At 32.6% G+C, this 18,672-nt stretch overlaps 1 protein-coding gene across 2 annotated transcripts in view; it reads right to left on the bottom strand.

Annotated features, from left to right (window-relative positions):
* Window positions 1-1,152: 1,152 nt before the first annotated feature.
* The window catches only part of CHD1 (chromodomain helicase DNA binding protein 1), an 80,992-nt gene continuing 63,472 nt past the window's right edge, over window positions 1,153-18,672 (bottom strand). For both annotated transcript variants that reach the window (XM_037032406.1, XM_037032405.1), the window contains 5 exons: window positions 12,323-12,501; window positions 7,276-7,372; window positions 6,342-6,393; window positions 5,585-5,795; window positions 1,153-3,719 (listed from right to left, as the gene is read on the bottom strand). In XM_037032406.1, the coding sequence (XP_036888301.1) occupies window positions 3,374-3,719; window positions 5,585-5,795; window positions 6,342-6,393; window positions 7,276-7,372; window positions 12,323-12,501 (885 nt within the window). In that variant the 3' untranslated portion in view covers window positions 1,153-3,373. The remainder of the gene's footprint in view (window positions 3,720-5,584; window positions 5,796-6,341; window positions 6,394-7,275; window positions 7,373-12,322; window positions 12,502-18,672) is intronic.

Genomic DNA, 18,672 nt, shown 5'->3' on the forward strand with positions numbered 1-18,672 from the left:
TTTGGCTACTCTATTCCTTATGCTGTACTTTACATTCCCATGACTATCCTGTAACTGCCAATTTGTATTTCTTTTTTTTATAATTTTTTAAATTTAATTCTTGTTCAAGTACAGCTTTCTGTCTTATATTCCCAACCTGCCTGCCCCCCGGCCTGTGCTCCCTGCCTCCCTCCTATTTCCGTCCCCCCACCCTTAGTTATTGTCCATGTGTCCTTTATACTTGTTCATGTGAGTCCATCCCCTTTTCCCTATGACATTTTCTCTCAAGATGTTTTTGTTGTTGTATTACTAAGTTAGCCTCCACTTAAGCCCTCAACAGGTTTGTTTGTATTTTTTAATTGAGTCTTGAATATAAGTAACCTGTTTGATACAGGTATCTATCTATATTATTATGCTTAAATATATCAATTTAGAAATACTTTAAATCATATTTTGCATTATTTATTTGTTAACTACTCAAAGTTTTAACAATTAAGCCACACTGCCAGTTCATTTAAGTTTTAAATGAAATCTAAAAGAGTCCCACAAAAAATTAGTTGCTTTCCCCTCTCCTCCACAAAAGTGTCAGACATAAAGCTACAATATTTATGGACCAAAGATCATTTTCTAGTCAGAAGCAGTCATGGTGCAGAGAAGAATTATGTCATTTATCCCTAGTACATATTCCTGATAAACCTTAAGAAAATGAAATGTATAAATCAGTATACAATCTACACAATATTTTCATTATTAACTACAAAAAAATCACCAAAAAAGTACATGTAACCTACTGTACTGTACAAAACTGTAAAGTTTCTAATTTTACTAAGTCACTCACTCTGAAATTAATGAAGAAAACATTCACACTCCAATAGCTTACAGTCTGAATATTACTTTCTAACATACCCTAAGCAAAAGTATTTTCTTTATAAGCAAACAGGCCACTGCTTTTAGTAAGAATCATTTATTGTATATTATGAAAGTGGTGGGTTAATAGGTACAGTACTATGCATAATCTCTCATCCTTGAAAAATTAAACAGAAGTGGATAAAAATGCAAAGCAGAATGAGCATGTCAAAGACAAAATTTAGGCATATTTTATAATGTTTCCTGTTATATCTATGTACTAATGTTCCTCTCCATTGTGTTTTAATAAATTTATGGCTTTTTAAAAATGTAATTGCTGACTGCTTACAATTAATGAACATATTTTCCATCAATGAATGTTACATACAGCCTTAGATTTCATTCAACTCCACTAATAGTTGACTGAAATACTCAACTAACTGTAGAATTGTTAAGAAAATTAGAGTCCATTCCAATGTCTCAAAAAAACTTAATACTGTTCTTTTACGAAATCTGCACAATAGGATATAATGCAAATGTCTTAGCTACAAAGTGATAAATTAAAAATGCCAACCCTGACTTGTTTTAATAAAAAGTATTACATTTATTTTTATTCAGTGCTATCTTATGGAATAAAATCATTTATAGTAAATGTAATAAAAAGGTTAAAAAATGTGTACTGGCACTAAATTGTTTTATCACTTTAAATTTAATTATAAATATTTAAAAATTGAATTTATTCCTCATGTTATCTGATATACCAAGAAAAAACTGATCATTATTCTTCAGGTAACTATCTAAAAGAGAAATCATTGCTTTAAAAAAAAAGGAAGAAAGAAAGAAAGCTCTGTTTTGTATCCATAGTGTAAATTTTAAACCCAATTGGATAAAAAAATATTAAAAAATACATCTATGAACAAACTTGTATAGTTTGCTCCCACAGCTAAATCAATAGGGGCACATTTAAAAATATTATTGGAATATATCAATATATTTGTCAAAGTTAAGATTCAAATTTGTTACATCACAGCACACATCCAATAATGAATGTATGCTACATGAATCAAAAATTCCCACTGAATATAACAAAATAAAAATCTGTGAATAAATATAAGGCATTCTAAAATATCAGCAGAAAACCAGAGTCTAACAAAAATTTCAATGATCTAAATTTTACTTTATAGATTCATATAGTCTTCAAAATAGATTTAGTTGTAGTGCTACACAGTAATTATATTCAACTGCTTATCAAAATATCCTTTTTTTTCTGGTAACTAAATGTTACTACTTAAAAAAAAAGTTAAGTGCTTAAGGGAATAAAAATGCAGCAGAAAATTACAGGAGCCCACATATCCTTTTTCTTAAATTTAATTTGTCATATATAAGGTTTTTATATACAATCAGTGTGCATTGTAACAGTTTATATTAAAAGTCAATCAAGTTTATCTAAAATGTTACCTGGCTGCATAGCACATTTGACATTATTGCCCACATAAAACGGGAAAACAAATGGATTTACAGTAACTTTTGGCCGTTTGGATTCTGAAAGTGTTCATACACCTACCCTTTTAAACCAAATGCATCTGAAAATAATGTTTCCAGAGCATGCAGTTTAGATCTTACATTATTATCTCAGTATTTTCTTACTACAAACACAATATTGACCAAAAATAAAAAGAAAAAAGAAAAAGGAAAAAAAAACATGTATTTAATAAAATAGTCAATATAAAATGAGGACTAATGGAATTAGGTGGCCCCTTTCCCCATTTTTTACATTCTAAACAATGATTCCATCAAGACAAATCATTAAAAAGTGTTATTACACTGATTATTTTTTTTAAACAATAAGAAGGCCTGAGTTGGTAGGGAAAGGAACAGTCAAAAAAAGCCTGAGAAAGGGAAGGAAGGAAAGCTCATTTAATCTATATACAATAATTTACAGTCAATTTTTTGTGTATGTAAAAAGGCATAATAATAGATCACAAACAGGAAGTTCCTGGCTATTTTACAGATATAAGTACAGAATTTAAATATTCAAGCTTGTGATGAAAAGCGGCAAGGTGGTCGCAGTGTACAATGTAAACAAGTAGCTTTGGAAAGTGAACAAAATCCTTGAGTGTTTTTTCTTTATTAAGAAAAGAACTCTCTTTCATTCCTTCCTGAAACATGATCACAGGTCAGAGTAAAGTTCATATACAAACATAATTTAAATGGAGGTCAGTCTAAAACCACTGACTTAAAAACAGTTTTATCCAGCCTATATGGAAGGGCAGTGTTGAGGTCCCTGTAATAGTAAACATTTTCAATTTCTTTAAAAAAGAAAAAAAAATGTACTACAATATTTGTAGTACAGTGCAGCATAATCCTTAAATATAAAAATATTTTCTCTTCTATTGGGATAATAGACCTTGCATCCTGGAAAGAAGTAACAATACTGCTACTGATAGAAGATCTGTTTATATCTTTCAAGTCATGTAAGGCAATTACTGTGTTGGTTTATGATATATGGCTAAAAGAAAAGTCCAGAAAGACAACACATCAGTTTTTGTTATGTTTTCCGATTACTCCAGGTATGCTCAGGTGTACTTTTGTGTTCAATTGAGTGTTCAAATGGAGATCTGGAGCCATAAGGAGACCTCTGATCTAGTGGTGATCTAGGCCCACTACTGGAAGCTCTGTGGTCCATTTGCCAATCTGAGTGATACCTATAATCCCTGGAAGATTTATGATGTGTATATTCAGAGCTTGACCGATGATCTGAATGAGAGCGATGATCTGAATGAGAGCGATGATCTGAATGAGATCTATCTTTTAAACTTCCTTCCAAATTTGACCTGTGATCTCTACTCCTGTGATCATCCAGTTTTCTGTGTTTCTCTCTATCACTGTAGTATCTAACAAAAGAGAAATTAGGAATTTTAAATTAATAATGCAAATCAAATGTCTCCAAATATTTTATTAAAAATAAAACAAAAATACTTTAAAGCATACTTTTAATTGTATACAAGTTCAGTGTTTCACTGTAGAACTTTATAAGTAAGCTTAAAAATCACTAGAAACACCTCTGCATGCCTTTGATTCATAAAACAGCAGTGAACTATAATAGACCACCTCAGACAGCATCTAATTTTACACGCTCATTTTAAATTGGTTGCTACTTTTTATTTTATGCACCTTTTGTATTATTGCAAAGATGCAACATACAACTATCTAGAATATACACTCGAAATCAGAGCCTTATTATGAGTCACCAGCAGGACAAACTAACTTTCTAAAAGGCAGTCTATGAAATAATTTGTAAAAGACAATTTTCACTGGTTTAATACCACCTTTCAAAAGCTTTCTTTAGGTTTAATTATAAGTGAGTCATTATCGCAATGCTCCTAAATGCAGCAGTTTGCTAAAACATAATTACAGCAGTTTAAGGAAGTCATCTTTAAAATGTTTCCCTTTTTCAAATAAAGTACATTGAAATATTTACTACTACAAATACAGTTTTTCCTTTTCCTTCTGTGCCCTCCTCTAATTTTAACAGCCATTCTACATCTGATGTATTTATAATATGACAGTGTCATAGAGAAAAAATTGCAGTGAGCACAATTAAAATACAAAGAAAATATTTCAATTTCTTTATTTCTCATCTTTACTTTTATTCATTTGTATTATGCTTGTGGTGATGATCATTAACTAGTGAAAATATTCCTTTAACAATAAAGAAATAGTATTTTTTATTTATTAAATTCTATTTATTTATCTTTAGAGGGGAAGGGAAGGAGAGAGGGAGAGAAATATCAGTGTATGGTTGCCTCTGCCAGGGACACACAATGTATCGTGTGTCCCCTGCCGGGAACTGGCCTGCAACCCAGGCATGTGCCCTGACTGGGAATCGAACTGCGATCCTCTGGTTTGCAGGCCCGTGCTCAATCCACTGAGCTACACCAGCCAGGGCTTAGTATTATACTGTATTAAATTCAGGTTGTTTACTGTTTAAAAGCTTAAAAAACAACAAAAGCCAAAACAATAAATAAACAAAACATCCTGATTTCAGGACCATCTTAGATGCTGTGATTAAATTTAATTGCAATAGGGGAGGGAGGATAAGAAAAATTTAACTACAATAAGATGTTTTCTCATAAATTTCCGCCCCCCCCTTTTTTATTTTAATGGAATGGAATAAAGAATTTCCTCCTTCAAATTTCATCCACATTCCATCAAGCTTTTATTTTATCCTATTTTATTCTGAAGAGTTATTGAGCTAATCTTCTCCAAAACCAACAATGAATCCCATGACATAGTTACAAAACTCCGTACACTTTCATCTCTTATTGTACTTTGACTTTAAATTTATAATTTAAAAAAGTTCTTAGCCCTGGCTGGCGTAGCTCAGTGGATTGAGCGCGGGCCTTCAAACCAGATGATCGCAGTTCGATTCCCAGTAGGGCATATGCCTGGTTTGCAGGTCAGTTACCAGCAGGGGATGCGATGCATAAGAGGCAACCATACACTGATGTTTCTCTCTCTCTCTCTCCTTCCCTTCCCCTCTAAAGATAAATAAATAAAATCTTTTAAAAAGTTCTTAATAACTAATAAAATGTACTAGAATTCAGATCCTTCTTATTTATAAATAAACACCTTATTCTCACATAAGGCTTCCTTGATTACTTCAAGTTTGAAGAGACCAAGATGGTCAAATATAGTAAACAAAATAAAAAGGGAAGACACGAATAAGCAAAATTTAAAAACCGACTGTCCAATTTACCTGCTGTCTGGCTTGCAGTGACCCCAGTCACGGTGACCTTTGCCGTTACTGAAAGTGGAGTAGGGTCTTTTCCTGGAGTCACTCTTTCTGTAAGGGTCTCCCTGATGTCGGTCTTTATGATGATCGTGATACTGAGATAAGTGTCTGTCAGAAGAATAACTGTCCCTGCTGCTATCATCATGATTTGTATTCTCTTTTAATCTTTCCACCTCTGTTAGATTAAAAAAAAAAATCACACTTTTGTTTATGACTTCCAAAAAATACATGGTAAAAAAAGTAACTTTGCAGCTAGATTACAAGAACTCCTGTTTTAACTCCATCTAAAGAAAATCCTTTCCCAAATATAGGCAGTTAAAGCAAATGTAGGTAGTTAGAAATAGTCTATTAAAAGCAATACTGAGACTTATAAAAGGGTCACTTTATTCTGAAATGTGAAAAATCACAACTGAAATATATAAGGCCTATTTCCTTCTCAGACAGACTATTCCTGTCTAATTTTTGTGACTCTTATACAGAAAAAAACACATTATTGCATTCTAAATTTTTTAAATTTATCATCATTTTAACAATTTATCATTTAAACAATTATTTTTTAATTTTTAGAAACCAGTGAAAGGTGATTTTGGGGAGGGTTAATAATAAGGAAACATTATTATTTAAGATAATAGACTCATTATGTGGGTATTACCTAAACAAACCCCCCAAAGGAAAACAATCTTTTAATTTACATTCCAAAACAATAGTAAGATTGACTTACCTGGATTTCTAATCACTTGAGCATTCAAGTTGCTGTTCTGGTCATTATTTTGCTAAAATAAATGCACATATGTAAGAATCTTGCAAATGGCGTCAAAACCATTACAAAATAGGAAAAAAAAAACCTAAAAAAATCTCAAGGCTGAAAGAACTCCTTACATGAGATATTAGAATGTATAAATGCAGCATTTGCAGATACCTTTTTTAAAACCTAAAGTATCTGACTCATGACTTATTAAGATAATTTTAGATTTAACAGAAAAGCTGCAAAATACTACCAAAGAGTTATCATTCGCCTTTCTTCCAATTTCTCCTAATGTTAGTACATTATATAACCATGGTGTAATGATCAAAACTAGTAAGTAGTTAACATTGGTACAACACTATTAACTGAACAATATATTTCATACAGATTTCACATATGTCCACTAAGATTATTTTTCTGCTCCAGGATCCAATCTGGAACTCCATTTAACAGTTTTCATGTCTAACTTCCTTCAATGTGGGACAGCTCCTCAGTTTTTTCTTGTCTTCCATTATCTCAACATTTCTGAAGAGTACTAGACAGTTACTGAGAGGTACGAGAATACCTCTCAATTGTGTGTCTGACACTTTCTTATGATTAGATTGAGATTATGCAACCCACACAACTGATGTACCCTTTCTCAGGACATCCTATCAGGTGGCTCACGACGTCGACACTACACTGGTGATGTTAACCTCGATTGCTTATTCACAGCGGTGTAGGGGAGGTTCCTTTTCTAAAAGTTATTGTTTTTCTATGAAATTAATAAACACCTCGGAGGAGATAACTTTTAGACTGCTAATATCTTGTTTCTTGTTCACTAATTCTTCTACATTTATTTGTCCAATTCTTTTTTAGGGAAAAATGTCTCAGTTTTAGTAACATAAATAAGAAAAAGATGTCAATTTACCTGAGATTCCTGCCGTTTTTTAATAGCATGCTTATATAACTTATGCAATTTTCTCGCATCAAACTCAGTAAACTTAGATACGAAAATCCACAGGTTTCTAAAAGAAGAAAAGACAAAGTAATCTGGTGGGAAATAACTGCTTTTTCATAATTCCCTCTACAGAAACAAAAATATACACATACTTCACCCTCTGTAGAATAAAATCTAAAAAGATTATTTCTAGTATTTTTTTAAAACTTCATATATAGGTATAATTCTAAATGAAATTAAACATTAGGTTTTACTTCTTTTCCAAGTCCCTTCATTTTTATACCTTTTGAAGTGAAAAGTAGTTATCAATCGTAATTTGAAACCAGAGATGTAAATTTACAAATCAGGAAGGGACTCAGAATTCAGATTATCGTTATAAAAGGAACAAATTACATTAGTAGTCGGAATAAACATAACATTAGCAATATAAGCTTGTAAAAAAAGGGTCCTAAATAATACATTAAGAAACAACTGCCATTTTATAATTTTGATGTAATGTTCATGAGAATAACCTGAACGGACACTGTGAACCATGGACAGCATAGTATCTTTAGGCCTCGCTTCCCACCTCAAGGCAAGAATTAGTAACTGATCATAGTACTCTATCATGATAAATTCAGATGCAGCCTATGAATGTTTCTCAACGCAGCTTCATCAGTAAGGTGCCACTCATAATCAGTGATACCTGAGTTGCCGTCTATCTGCTACACTGAAATAGTAATGATCTCACATATTCACAATTTTTTCTTAAATGTTTTTCAGTAGGTATTTTAAAATATAATTTTGAATCTTGCTTATATAATAGGGCAGAGAAATTACTAATTAGCCAATGATGGAGTTTGACATATTACCCAATATAAACATCTTTAATGAGTCAATCAATTTTAAGAAATTAGAAAAGAAAAAACCTCTTTGTATGAATAAGGACTACCCAGAAAAAAGCCATCCTCCAATGACAATGATGGAAGGAAGAAGGTCTGAGAAAGCAAAAACCCTTATCTAGAAAATAACTTTACATTCTAGTTTATGGAAGAGATTATATAAAAGCACTTACTTTGGAGACTTCTAAATGGCTGGCACAGATTTCAAATATCAAGTACCTACTGCTTATGACTACAAAGCACACATTAAGTTATAAAGCCTGGAATGAGATACTATTGATAATAGGTGCTTTATACAGTTTTTATATTTTCAAAGCTCTTTTCTATTATTTAATCCACAAATAACCTTTAGGTAGGCATAGTACATATGGCACCCATTTTTTAAAATGAACAAGCAAATGAAGTAATGAGGCTAAATGACTTCCCTAAATTCATATAGCTAAGTAAAGCTAGAACACAGGGCTTCTAATTCACTTTCCACTAAGATAAATAATTCCCAACCTTTTGCTTTTGAACATCAACATGTAGGAATAGCTGCTGGCTAGTAAATTACTAAAAAATTGCTAGGTGTCAGTAAATTTTGGAATGTGTAAGCCTGTGAGCTATGTATTTACCATAAAATTACATCAGCACATGTGCATACAAAGGTGAATAATTATTCTAGAAGAATTCATGTCAGTGTTCTTATGTCAGTTGTGGCTTTTTCAGTGCTTTCTCTGTTTCATTAATTATATACATTACTGTTAGTATAATAAACTTATTTTATGAAGGTTGTTTACTTCACTTCAGCATATAGTGATATTTATCCTTTATCAATATTTTCATCTCTGATTTTACAAAAACAAGACTAAAATTGCATTGCAAAATTAAAGAGCCCATATGCTCATAGTTAATGGACACACACATACATAATACTCTCACAATTTGCTTCTATAATGATACTTCACAGCCTGTGAAATTGGGGTATTGATATAAATTACAGCATATTAAGGCATAGAATCAAATATTATCAGGCTTTTTAAAACTAATGGAACACTTTCACAATACATATGAAGAGATTATTTTCTTAATTTTTTCAACATCATAAAAATTTTCAAACATACATCAAAGATAAAAGAATTTTACAATGGTCATCCATGTACCTACCACCTAGATTTTAGTATTAACATTTTAATATGCTGGCTTCATGACATGATCTCATACATTCATCCCTCTGTCAATCAATTTAATTTTTGTTTGCATTTCAAAGAAAATTCAGGTAACAGTATTTTTCCCTCTAAGTAGTTCACCATATGTATCAGTAGTTGATACCTGTTTATTTTCTTTTAAAGATAAAATATACATAAAATAAAATGCATAATTTTTAAGTTTACACTTGCTGAGTTTTGCTAATATACTATACAGTCCCAAAACATATCAAGAAAGTTCTGTTTTGCTTTTTCAAAGTCTAGTAAGTTCTTTACCAATAGAGTTTTAACAGACAACAGATAATAAATGGCCCCCAAAATTAAGAAGCACTCCCTAGACTCCATTACCCCATGAAGTCAGAGTAAATAAAACTAAGAGGGGGCAGGGACAAAAAGTTAAGTTGCCCAGCTGGGTAAAAAGCAGAATCAAACCTTTGGAGGTAAAGGCAAATATGAAGAAATAAATCTCCCAGGTACTTATCTCTTTTGTTTTAGAGGTTTTCTCTCCCCACTCCCCTTCTCCTAATCAACTAAATCCAAAATAGCATTATATTTGTATTAGTCACAATATAATTTCACCAAGATGTTTATTTCTTATCTTTCTACTGAAGTAAAATAGATTTTCTTTTTTTACAACTTAAAAAATATAAACTCTACATTCTAAAAAAGTGGCAGATAGTACACAATGAATTTCCAGTGAAGTTCCAGACAGAAACCAAACTCTTTTAAACTAAAACCAGGAAAGACATTTAATATAATCCTTTAACTAAATTTAGCTTTAAAAATAATTCGCTATATTGCCTTTATTTTCCTAATTTTATCAAAGATAAGTGACAATCAAGACATGTTTGGGAGCCACTGACAGAAAATTTCACTTTGGATTCTGAATGTAAAAAGATTCTCATCGAAGCCTAATGTACACAAGGTCTATCCAGAAGTTATCCAGTCATGTAATATGAAAAATAAGGCATCTGTTGAAGGAGACACAAGATACAAGAAACACTGCACATAGGACAATGACACCTCAGTCTCCTTCAAAGTAGGCACCTTGGAATCTTACACAGTTCTTCCAAGTACCATCAGCTGCCGTGTCACGTTTTCCTGAATCTCATTGATGGTCTGAAATCTATTCCCTTTCAAAGATGATTTTACTTTTGGGAAAAGCCAGGAATCACAGGGCACCAAATCTGAGCTGCAGAGGGGCTGAGTAACCTGGGTGATTTGATGTTTTGCCAAAAAATTATACAAGAGTGATGCATGAGCAGTTGTGTTTTCATAATAAAGCTGCCAATCACAGCTGCCCATAGCTGCAGCCCTCTAAATCATCAAAATAGTTTTCATGGAGGAAATGTTCAAGCTTAACATAGAATTTGATGTATATCTGTTGTTCTTCACTCAGTCATTTTGAATGTGACAGCCACACAGTACACATGCTCACTCAATGGCACATACCACTTCCACTGACTGGTAGAGTGAAGGCATCACTGTTCATACATGCACATTATAGTCCACTCTCCTTGTCTGCCAGGTTACATAGATGTCGTACAAACCGTTCTCATATTAACAATGGCTGGACTTTTTCTTTCTGGACAGACCTCGTATAACTGGTCTTTACTGTATTCTTGTTCTGGCTTTAAGCTTTGGGAATCATCAAATGACTTGAAAGGACTTGAAAAGGATGAAATAACTGTTTTATGGCATTTAAGAAAAGCATTAAAATCTCTAGTCAGTATATATATTCTAACCAAAAACAAAAAAATAAGCCAGAATATATGAATGTAGTACTTTAGGATTATTCTCCCCCATTACTCAAAATATATCTTATCATTATCATTTAGAAAGTAGAAAATACTTAGTGCCTCAAAATTTATAAAGGGCTTCAAATATAGATGTTGTCATTTCAGAGATGATAATACCAGGGAGCTCAGAGATACTGGTAACTGTTCAAGACCACAAAGCGCAAAATTAGCCAAGATGAGGACTGAGCACATCTTCTGAGGCCAACTCCAGTGAATATTCAGTGGCATTACAGGCACATGAATTCAGGCTGTTATTACTGTCCATGCATGGTTTTGGTTTCTTTAGACAGGATAGCATAGTTGCACTTTTTTTCAAAACCCTAGTGACCACGATCAATTTCCTATCTCCTCTCTCTAAAAGGAGTCCTGGTTGAATTTAAGGAGAAAAGAAACATGTACAGAATTCTTTTTAAACTTTAGATTAATCATAATCACTTCTCTGGAAATGTTATTATAGTTTTTTGTTTTGATGTGTAGCTGCATGCATATAACAAAGAAATCAGTAGACTAATAAACTGGTATCAGGGACTAGTTTGTGTTCATTTTATTTTTTTTCCAAACTTGTATAATAGTTTAGTTTAATACTCATCTGGATCGGGTCATCATTAAGTATAGTATTTGTATAGTATAGTATTTGTATAGTATTATAGCAGTTCAGCTACAATTTTAATATCAACAGTGTAGCTACTGCTTCTACAATAAAGGGGAAAATAAAATTGTGCATTTTACATTGCTTGAGGATATTAATTTTCACAAGGCTTCATACTCACACCCAAAAGATGAATTGCTAAGTATATGTAACAATGAAGTGTTTGGCACACTAATCTCTACAGATATTACCGAGAATAATTTGGTGAACTGTGATGATTGAAAGATATAAAACAACCTGAATTTTAATGAAACAGTTTTCATTATCTCTTATTTAAAGGCAGAGATACCAACTGTGATTATAATGCATAATTAAGCAATTGCTCATGAATAAAAAAGCTTTAAGAAAAAGTAATAAAATCAATCATCTATCTTCAAGTTACCTCTTTAAACTTAATTTGTTATTGAGTTTCAAAAGTAGAAAAATAAACTGAAATATAAGAGAGAAATAGATGGCTACATAACCAGAAATTGAATAGTTCCTGAAAAGTACATCACTTACTTTCTCCACTGTTTGATTTGTTCAGGATTTGTATACTCTTTCAGACACTCTGTGATATGGTCTCCAATTTTTATTAAACATTGTCTAGTATGCTCTAGTTGTTCTCTTTCTGAAAGGCCTTTCTCAGGCCTATCAAGTTGTTTCAAAGCTGCTTTGACAGGCCTCATTCTTTCTTTACACTGTAAAAGAGAAAAATAAGAACATAAATACATGTATCAAAAATATAAATTCAACAAAGATCTTTCAATGATCTTTACATGAGTAAATTTAGCATTGTTTGATGTTAAAATAAACATTAAATCTCACCTCACAGCTCTTTAAATACCAGGGGTTTCCCCTCTCAGATTCTCTTTGGAGGGAAGGCCTTTCATTAACATTTAAAATTAGTCTTTGTGTCAGTAAACACTTTGGATTTCACTTACCTTCTATAAAAATGGTACTTTTTACACTGTAACACAACATTGTAAGCAGTCTTTAACACAGAATATTAAAATATAATAAAATACATTAAAATATAACTTAATATCCTATATTCACTATTAACAAAATAAAATATAAAAAAATAAGGAGCTTTATAAAATAAACTGGCAAAGCTAATAAAATAAAAATAGCTACAAGTATAAATTGTCTGTCTCCTAAACCTTTGGGACCAAACGATGATGAATTTTGTTACTATTATACTTTGATGGTCATTGAGTTGGGAGTGGTTGATAGAAACCAAACTTTTCCTTGGCCTACATATCACTGGCATGCTGACAAAAGGACAATATACCAAAAACTGTATGATTCAGCTGAACTCTAATTTCTGTAATAAAAACTAACCTATACCAAAATCAAACTAAAAATATTACTAAAAAAGGAAGTTATAGATGTTTTACTTATACATATATATAAATATAATAATATAATAATTATACAATAATTATATTCATTAGTAACAAGTTGGGTTAATTCAATAAATGTAAGGATGAATTAACTACAGACAACATATTTAGCTGATCCAACACCATTTATTTAAAAAAAGAAAGCCTCACATCACTGCTGTTCAAGGCCATTCTTATAAAAATTAAATGTGCATATATGTGTGGATTTGTTTCTGAGTACTTTATTGTTTTATTGACCTATTTGTTCAAATCATGTTGGAAGTTTTCCATCTTTTATCAAGAATAATTTAAACAGCATTGGAACTTTATACTTCTTAGTTAAAATTAGAACTCAGCAAGGCCTGATGCATTTTTTAAAAAGGAAAAATCTTTAATATCTTTTCTAATTTTTAGTATTATTCATACCTGTTCTATACATTTCTTGTTTCTTGCTCAATGTTTGTGGTTTATAATCTACTAAAAATTATTTATTCAATATATGTAAGTTCAGTGCACACTATGTTCTAGGCATTGTTTCTAGACTCAGAAGAACAGTAAAAGGAGGAAATAATCAGGATCAGAGCAGAAATAAACGACAGAGAGACTAAAAAACAATTCAAAAGATCAATGAATCCAGGAACTGCTTTTGTGAAAACATAAACAAAATTGATAAACCTTTAACCAGACTCATTAAGAAAAAAAAGAGGACCCAAGTAAATAAAATCAGAAATGAAAGGGGAGAAGTAACAATGCATAACAAAAAATACAAAGGATTGTTAAGAAATGACTATGAACAACTATATGCCAAGAAATTGGGGCAACTTGGGCAAAATGGGTAAATTTCTAGAAACATACAATCTTCCTTCCAAAACTGAATCAGGAAGAAGCAGAAAACTTGAATAGACCAATAACAACCAGTGCAGTTGAAGCGGTAATCAAAAAAATCCCAGTACACAAAAGCCCTGGAGCAGATGGCTTCACAGGCTAATTCTACCAATCATTCAAAGAAGAACTAACACCTATTCTTCTCAAACTATTCCAAAAAATTCAAGAAGAGAGAATATGCCAAACTATTTTTATGAGGCCACTACTATTATTCTAATTCCAAACCTAGATTAAGACACAACAAAGAGAAAATTACAGGCCAATATCTCTGATGAACACAGATTTTAATTTTAAAATTAAAATCCCTAACAAAATATTAGCAAATCAGATTCAGCAATACATCAAAAGATTCATATATCACTCTATACCATGATCAAGTGGGATTTATTCCAGGGATGCAAGGATGGTAGAATATCTGCAAATCGATAAATGTGATACATCACATAAACAAAATGAAAGACAAAAATCACAGAATTGTCTAAAAAGATGCACAAAAGCATCTGATAAAATCTAGCACCCATTTATGATAAAAATATTCAGTAAAGTGGGAATGGAGGAAACATACCTCAACATAATAAAGGCCATATACAAGAAACCCTTTGTCAGCATCATACTCAATAGGCAAAAACTAAAAGCATTTCCCTTAAGATCAGGAATAAGACAGGGGTGCCCACTATTCACTATTCTTATTCAAAATAGTACTGGAAGTCCTAGCCACAGTGATCAGACCAGAAGAACACATAAAAGGCATCCAAACTGGAAAAGGGGAAATAAAGCTATTATTATTCACAGATGGCATGCTATTATACACAGAAAACCCTATAGGCTCCACCAAAAACTTACTATATCTAATAAATGATACTGACAAAGTAGCGGAATATAAAGTCAATATTCATAAGTCAATGGCATTTTTATACTTCAAAAATGAACTATCAGAAAGAGAAACTAAGAAAATAATCCCATTTACTATTGCAACAACAAGAAAAAAGCACCTAGGAATAAATATAGCTAAGGAGGTAAAAGACCTGAACTCTTATTATACCCATGTATGATGAGCATCCTTATTTTTCCCTCAAAGATTTAGGCAAAAAAGTGTGCAGTATACATGGCAAAACACGGTAACATCATTAAAATGCCCATGCTGCCCAAAGCAATCTATAGATGAAATGCAATTCCTATTAAGTTACCAACAGCTTATTTCACAGATATAGAACAAATACTCCAAAAATTTATTTGGAACAAAAAAATGACCCAGAATAGCCTCAGCAATCTTGAGAAAGAAGAGCAAAGTTGGAGGGATCACAATACCTGATATCAAACTATACTACAAGGCCACTGTAATCAAAACAGCCTGGTATGGCCATAATAACAGAAACGTAGATCAATAGAACAGAACAGAGAGCCCAGAAATAAACCCGTCTTTATCACCAATTAATATTTGATAAAGAAGGCAAGAACACTGAATGAAGTAAAAGATAAGTCTCTTTAATAAATGGTGTCGGGAGAACTGGCCTGGCACGTGCAAAAAAATGAAACTAGACCACCAACTTACACCATATACCAGAATACACTCAAAATGGATAAAAGACTTAAATATAACTCACGGTATCATAAAAATCATAGCGGAAAACAGAGGCAGTAAAATTATGGGTACCTCACATAGAAATATTTTACCCACAATATCTTCCAGGGCAAGGGAGATAAAGGAAAAAATAAACAAATGGGACTACATCAAATTAACAAACTTCTGCACAGCTAAAGAAACCACTACCACAATGAAAAGGGAATTGACTGTATGGGAGAACATATTTGTTTACAATTTATCAGACAAGGGTTTTTTTAAAAATATACTTTATTGATTATACCATTACAGTTGTTCTATTTCCCCCCTCTTCATTCCCCTCCATCCTGCATACCCCCTCCCCCACCATTCCCCCCTTTAGTTTATGACCACGTGTTTCAAGTTCTTTAGATTCTATATTTCCCCTACTATTCTTGCCCGCCCTCCCATCTATTTTCTACCTACTGTCTATGCTATTTTCTGTACCTTCTCCCCTCTTCTCCTCCTCCCAGTCCCCTGTTGCTAACCCTCCATGTGTTCTTCATTTCTATGGTTCTGTTCCTGATCTAGCTGTCCTCTTGGTTTGCTTTTGTTTTAGGTGTGGTTGTTAATAACTTAGAGTTTGCTGTCCTTTCACTGTTCATATTTTTCATCTTCTTTTTCTTATATAAGTCCCTTCGGCATTTCATATAATAAGGGCTTGGTGATGATGAACTCCTTGAACTTGACCTTATCTGAGAAGCACTTTATCTGTCCTTCCATTCTAAATGAAAGCTTTGCTGGATAAAGCAATCTTGGCTGTAGGTCTTTGGATTTCATGACTTGGAATACTTCTTTCCAGCCCCCAGACAAGGGTTTACTATCCAAAACATGTAAAGAACTTATATGAATCAACACCAGGAAGACAACCCAGTAAAAAAAATGGGCAAAGGAACTGAATAGAAACTTCTTTAAGGAGGACATAAAGACAGCCCACAGATACATGAAAAAATGCTCAACATCACTAGACCATCGGAGATGCAAATTAAAACCACAATGAGGTATTAACTCACACCTGTTAGAATGGCCATCATTAATAAATCAACAAACAATAGGTGCTGGTGAGGTTGTAGAGAAAAGTACACTGTTGGTGGGAATGCAGACTGGTGCAAGCACTGTGGAAGATGTTATAGAATTTCCTCAAAAAACTAAAAATGGTACTGCCTTTTGACCCAGTGATTCCACTGCTGGAAATACACCCTAAGAATCCTGAAACACCAATTCAAAAGAAATTATGCACCCCCATGTTCATAGCAGTGCTATTTATATAGCCAAGATTTGGGAATAGCCTAACTGCCCATCATTAGATGAGTTGGTAAAAAAACTGGTACATCTAACTACACAGTGGAATACTACACAGCAGAAAGAAATAATTCCTACTTTTTGTAACAGCATGGATGGAACTGGAGACTAATATGCTAAGTGAAATAAACTATGAAGTAAAAGACAAATATCATATAATCTCACTTATGAGAGGAATCTAATGAACAAAATAAATTAAGGAGCAAAAGAGAACTAGAGGCATAGAATCAGGCAACAGACTGACAACTAGCAATAAGAATGTTGGAGGGAGGTGGGGATGATTGAAGGTAAAGGTAGATTAGCCAAAGAACACATATGAGGGACTATGGACAAGGACAATGGTGAAGGGACTGATTATGAAGTGGGGGACACACTGAGTTGTGGGGCCAAAGGGGAGAAACGTTGACAACTATAACAGCATAAACAATAAAAAAGTTTTTTTAAAGAGCAGTAAATAAAAGAGACCCTGCCTTTATGAAACCTGCACTCAGGTAGAAAAGCACCAATAAATAAATAAGACATGTGTTAGATGATGACAACTATAATACATACATGACTATATATTTAACATAATATACATTAATAACTATAATTAATATATGAAGTACATAGTAACCACAAATCAAAAATCTACAGGAGATATACAAGAGATAAAGAGAAAGGGATACGCCCTGGCTGGTGTAGCTCAGTGGACTGAGCATGGGCTGTGAACCAAAGGTCGCCAGTTTGATTCGCAGTTAGGGCACATGCCTGGATTGCAGGCCAGATCCCCAGTGGGGTCCATGTAGGAGGCAACCACACATTGGTGTTTCTCTAACTCTCTCCCTCCCTTTCCCTGTCTAAAAATAAATAAAATCTTTAAAAAAATTATTAAGAGAAAGGAATCTAACCACAATACTACAGAAAGTCATCAACATACAAGAGAGCAAGAGAGTAAGAAGGGAACGGAGAACTACAAAAACAATAAAATGGCAGTAGCTATACCTGTCAATATTACTTTAAATGTAAATGAATTAAATGCTCCAATCAAAAGATGGATAAAGATGTGCTGCATATATGCAATGGAATATTATTAACCCATAAAAAAGAATGAAATTTGGACCTAGAGGGTGTTAGGCTAGGTGAAATAGGTTAGACAGAGAAGGACAAATGCAATACGATTTCACTTACATGTGAAACGTGAACCTAAAAAGCATAATAAACCAACAAGATAAACACAAATTCACTGACGGAGAACAAAGTGACGGTTGCCAGATAGGAGTGTGGCTGGGGGACTTACAGAGAGGATCACTTTTTTTAAAGTTATATAAATATCTAATCATTATGCTGTACATTTATCACTATGTTATATAAATACCTAATCAATATGCTGTACACCTAATATGAAACTAATATAACATTGAATGTAAACTGCAATTTTAAAATAAAAGTTTAAAATAAATAAATAAACCCATTGGAAAAAGACAAGCTACAGTCTCCCTTACTTTGATGAAAAGCATGATAACATGTAAAACCAGTATACTTCAGACCAATGTTACTCAAAGTGTAGTCTATTGACCTATACTGGGCCAGGGAATAGGTACACAAATTTTAGAAACCTTTATATCAATTTGAGAGGGCAATTTTTGTCTACTGAATCTAGTAACAAAATATCAGGGCTTATATTTTGTATATTTTTTAAAATTTTCACTTTGTTTTTA

Source organism: Sturnira hondurensis, unplaced genomic scaffold (assembly GCF_014824575.4).
Source record: "Sturnira hondurensis isolate 20B ecotype Veracruz unplaced genomic scaffold, ASM1482457v3 Scaffold0021354, whole genome shotgun sequence".
NCBI lineage: Eukaryota > Metazoa > Chordata > Mammalia > Chiroptera > Phyllostomidae > Sturnira > Sturnira hondurensis.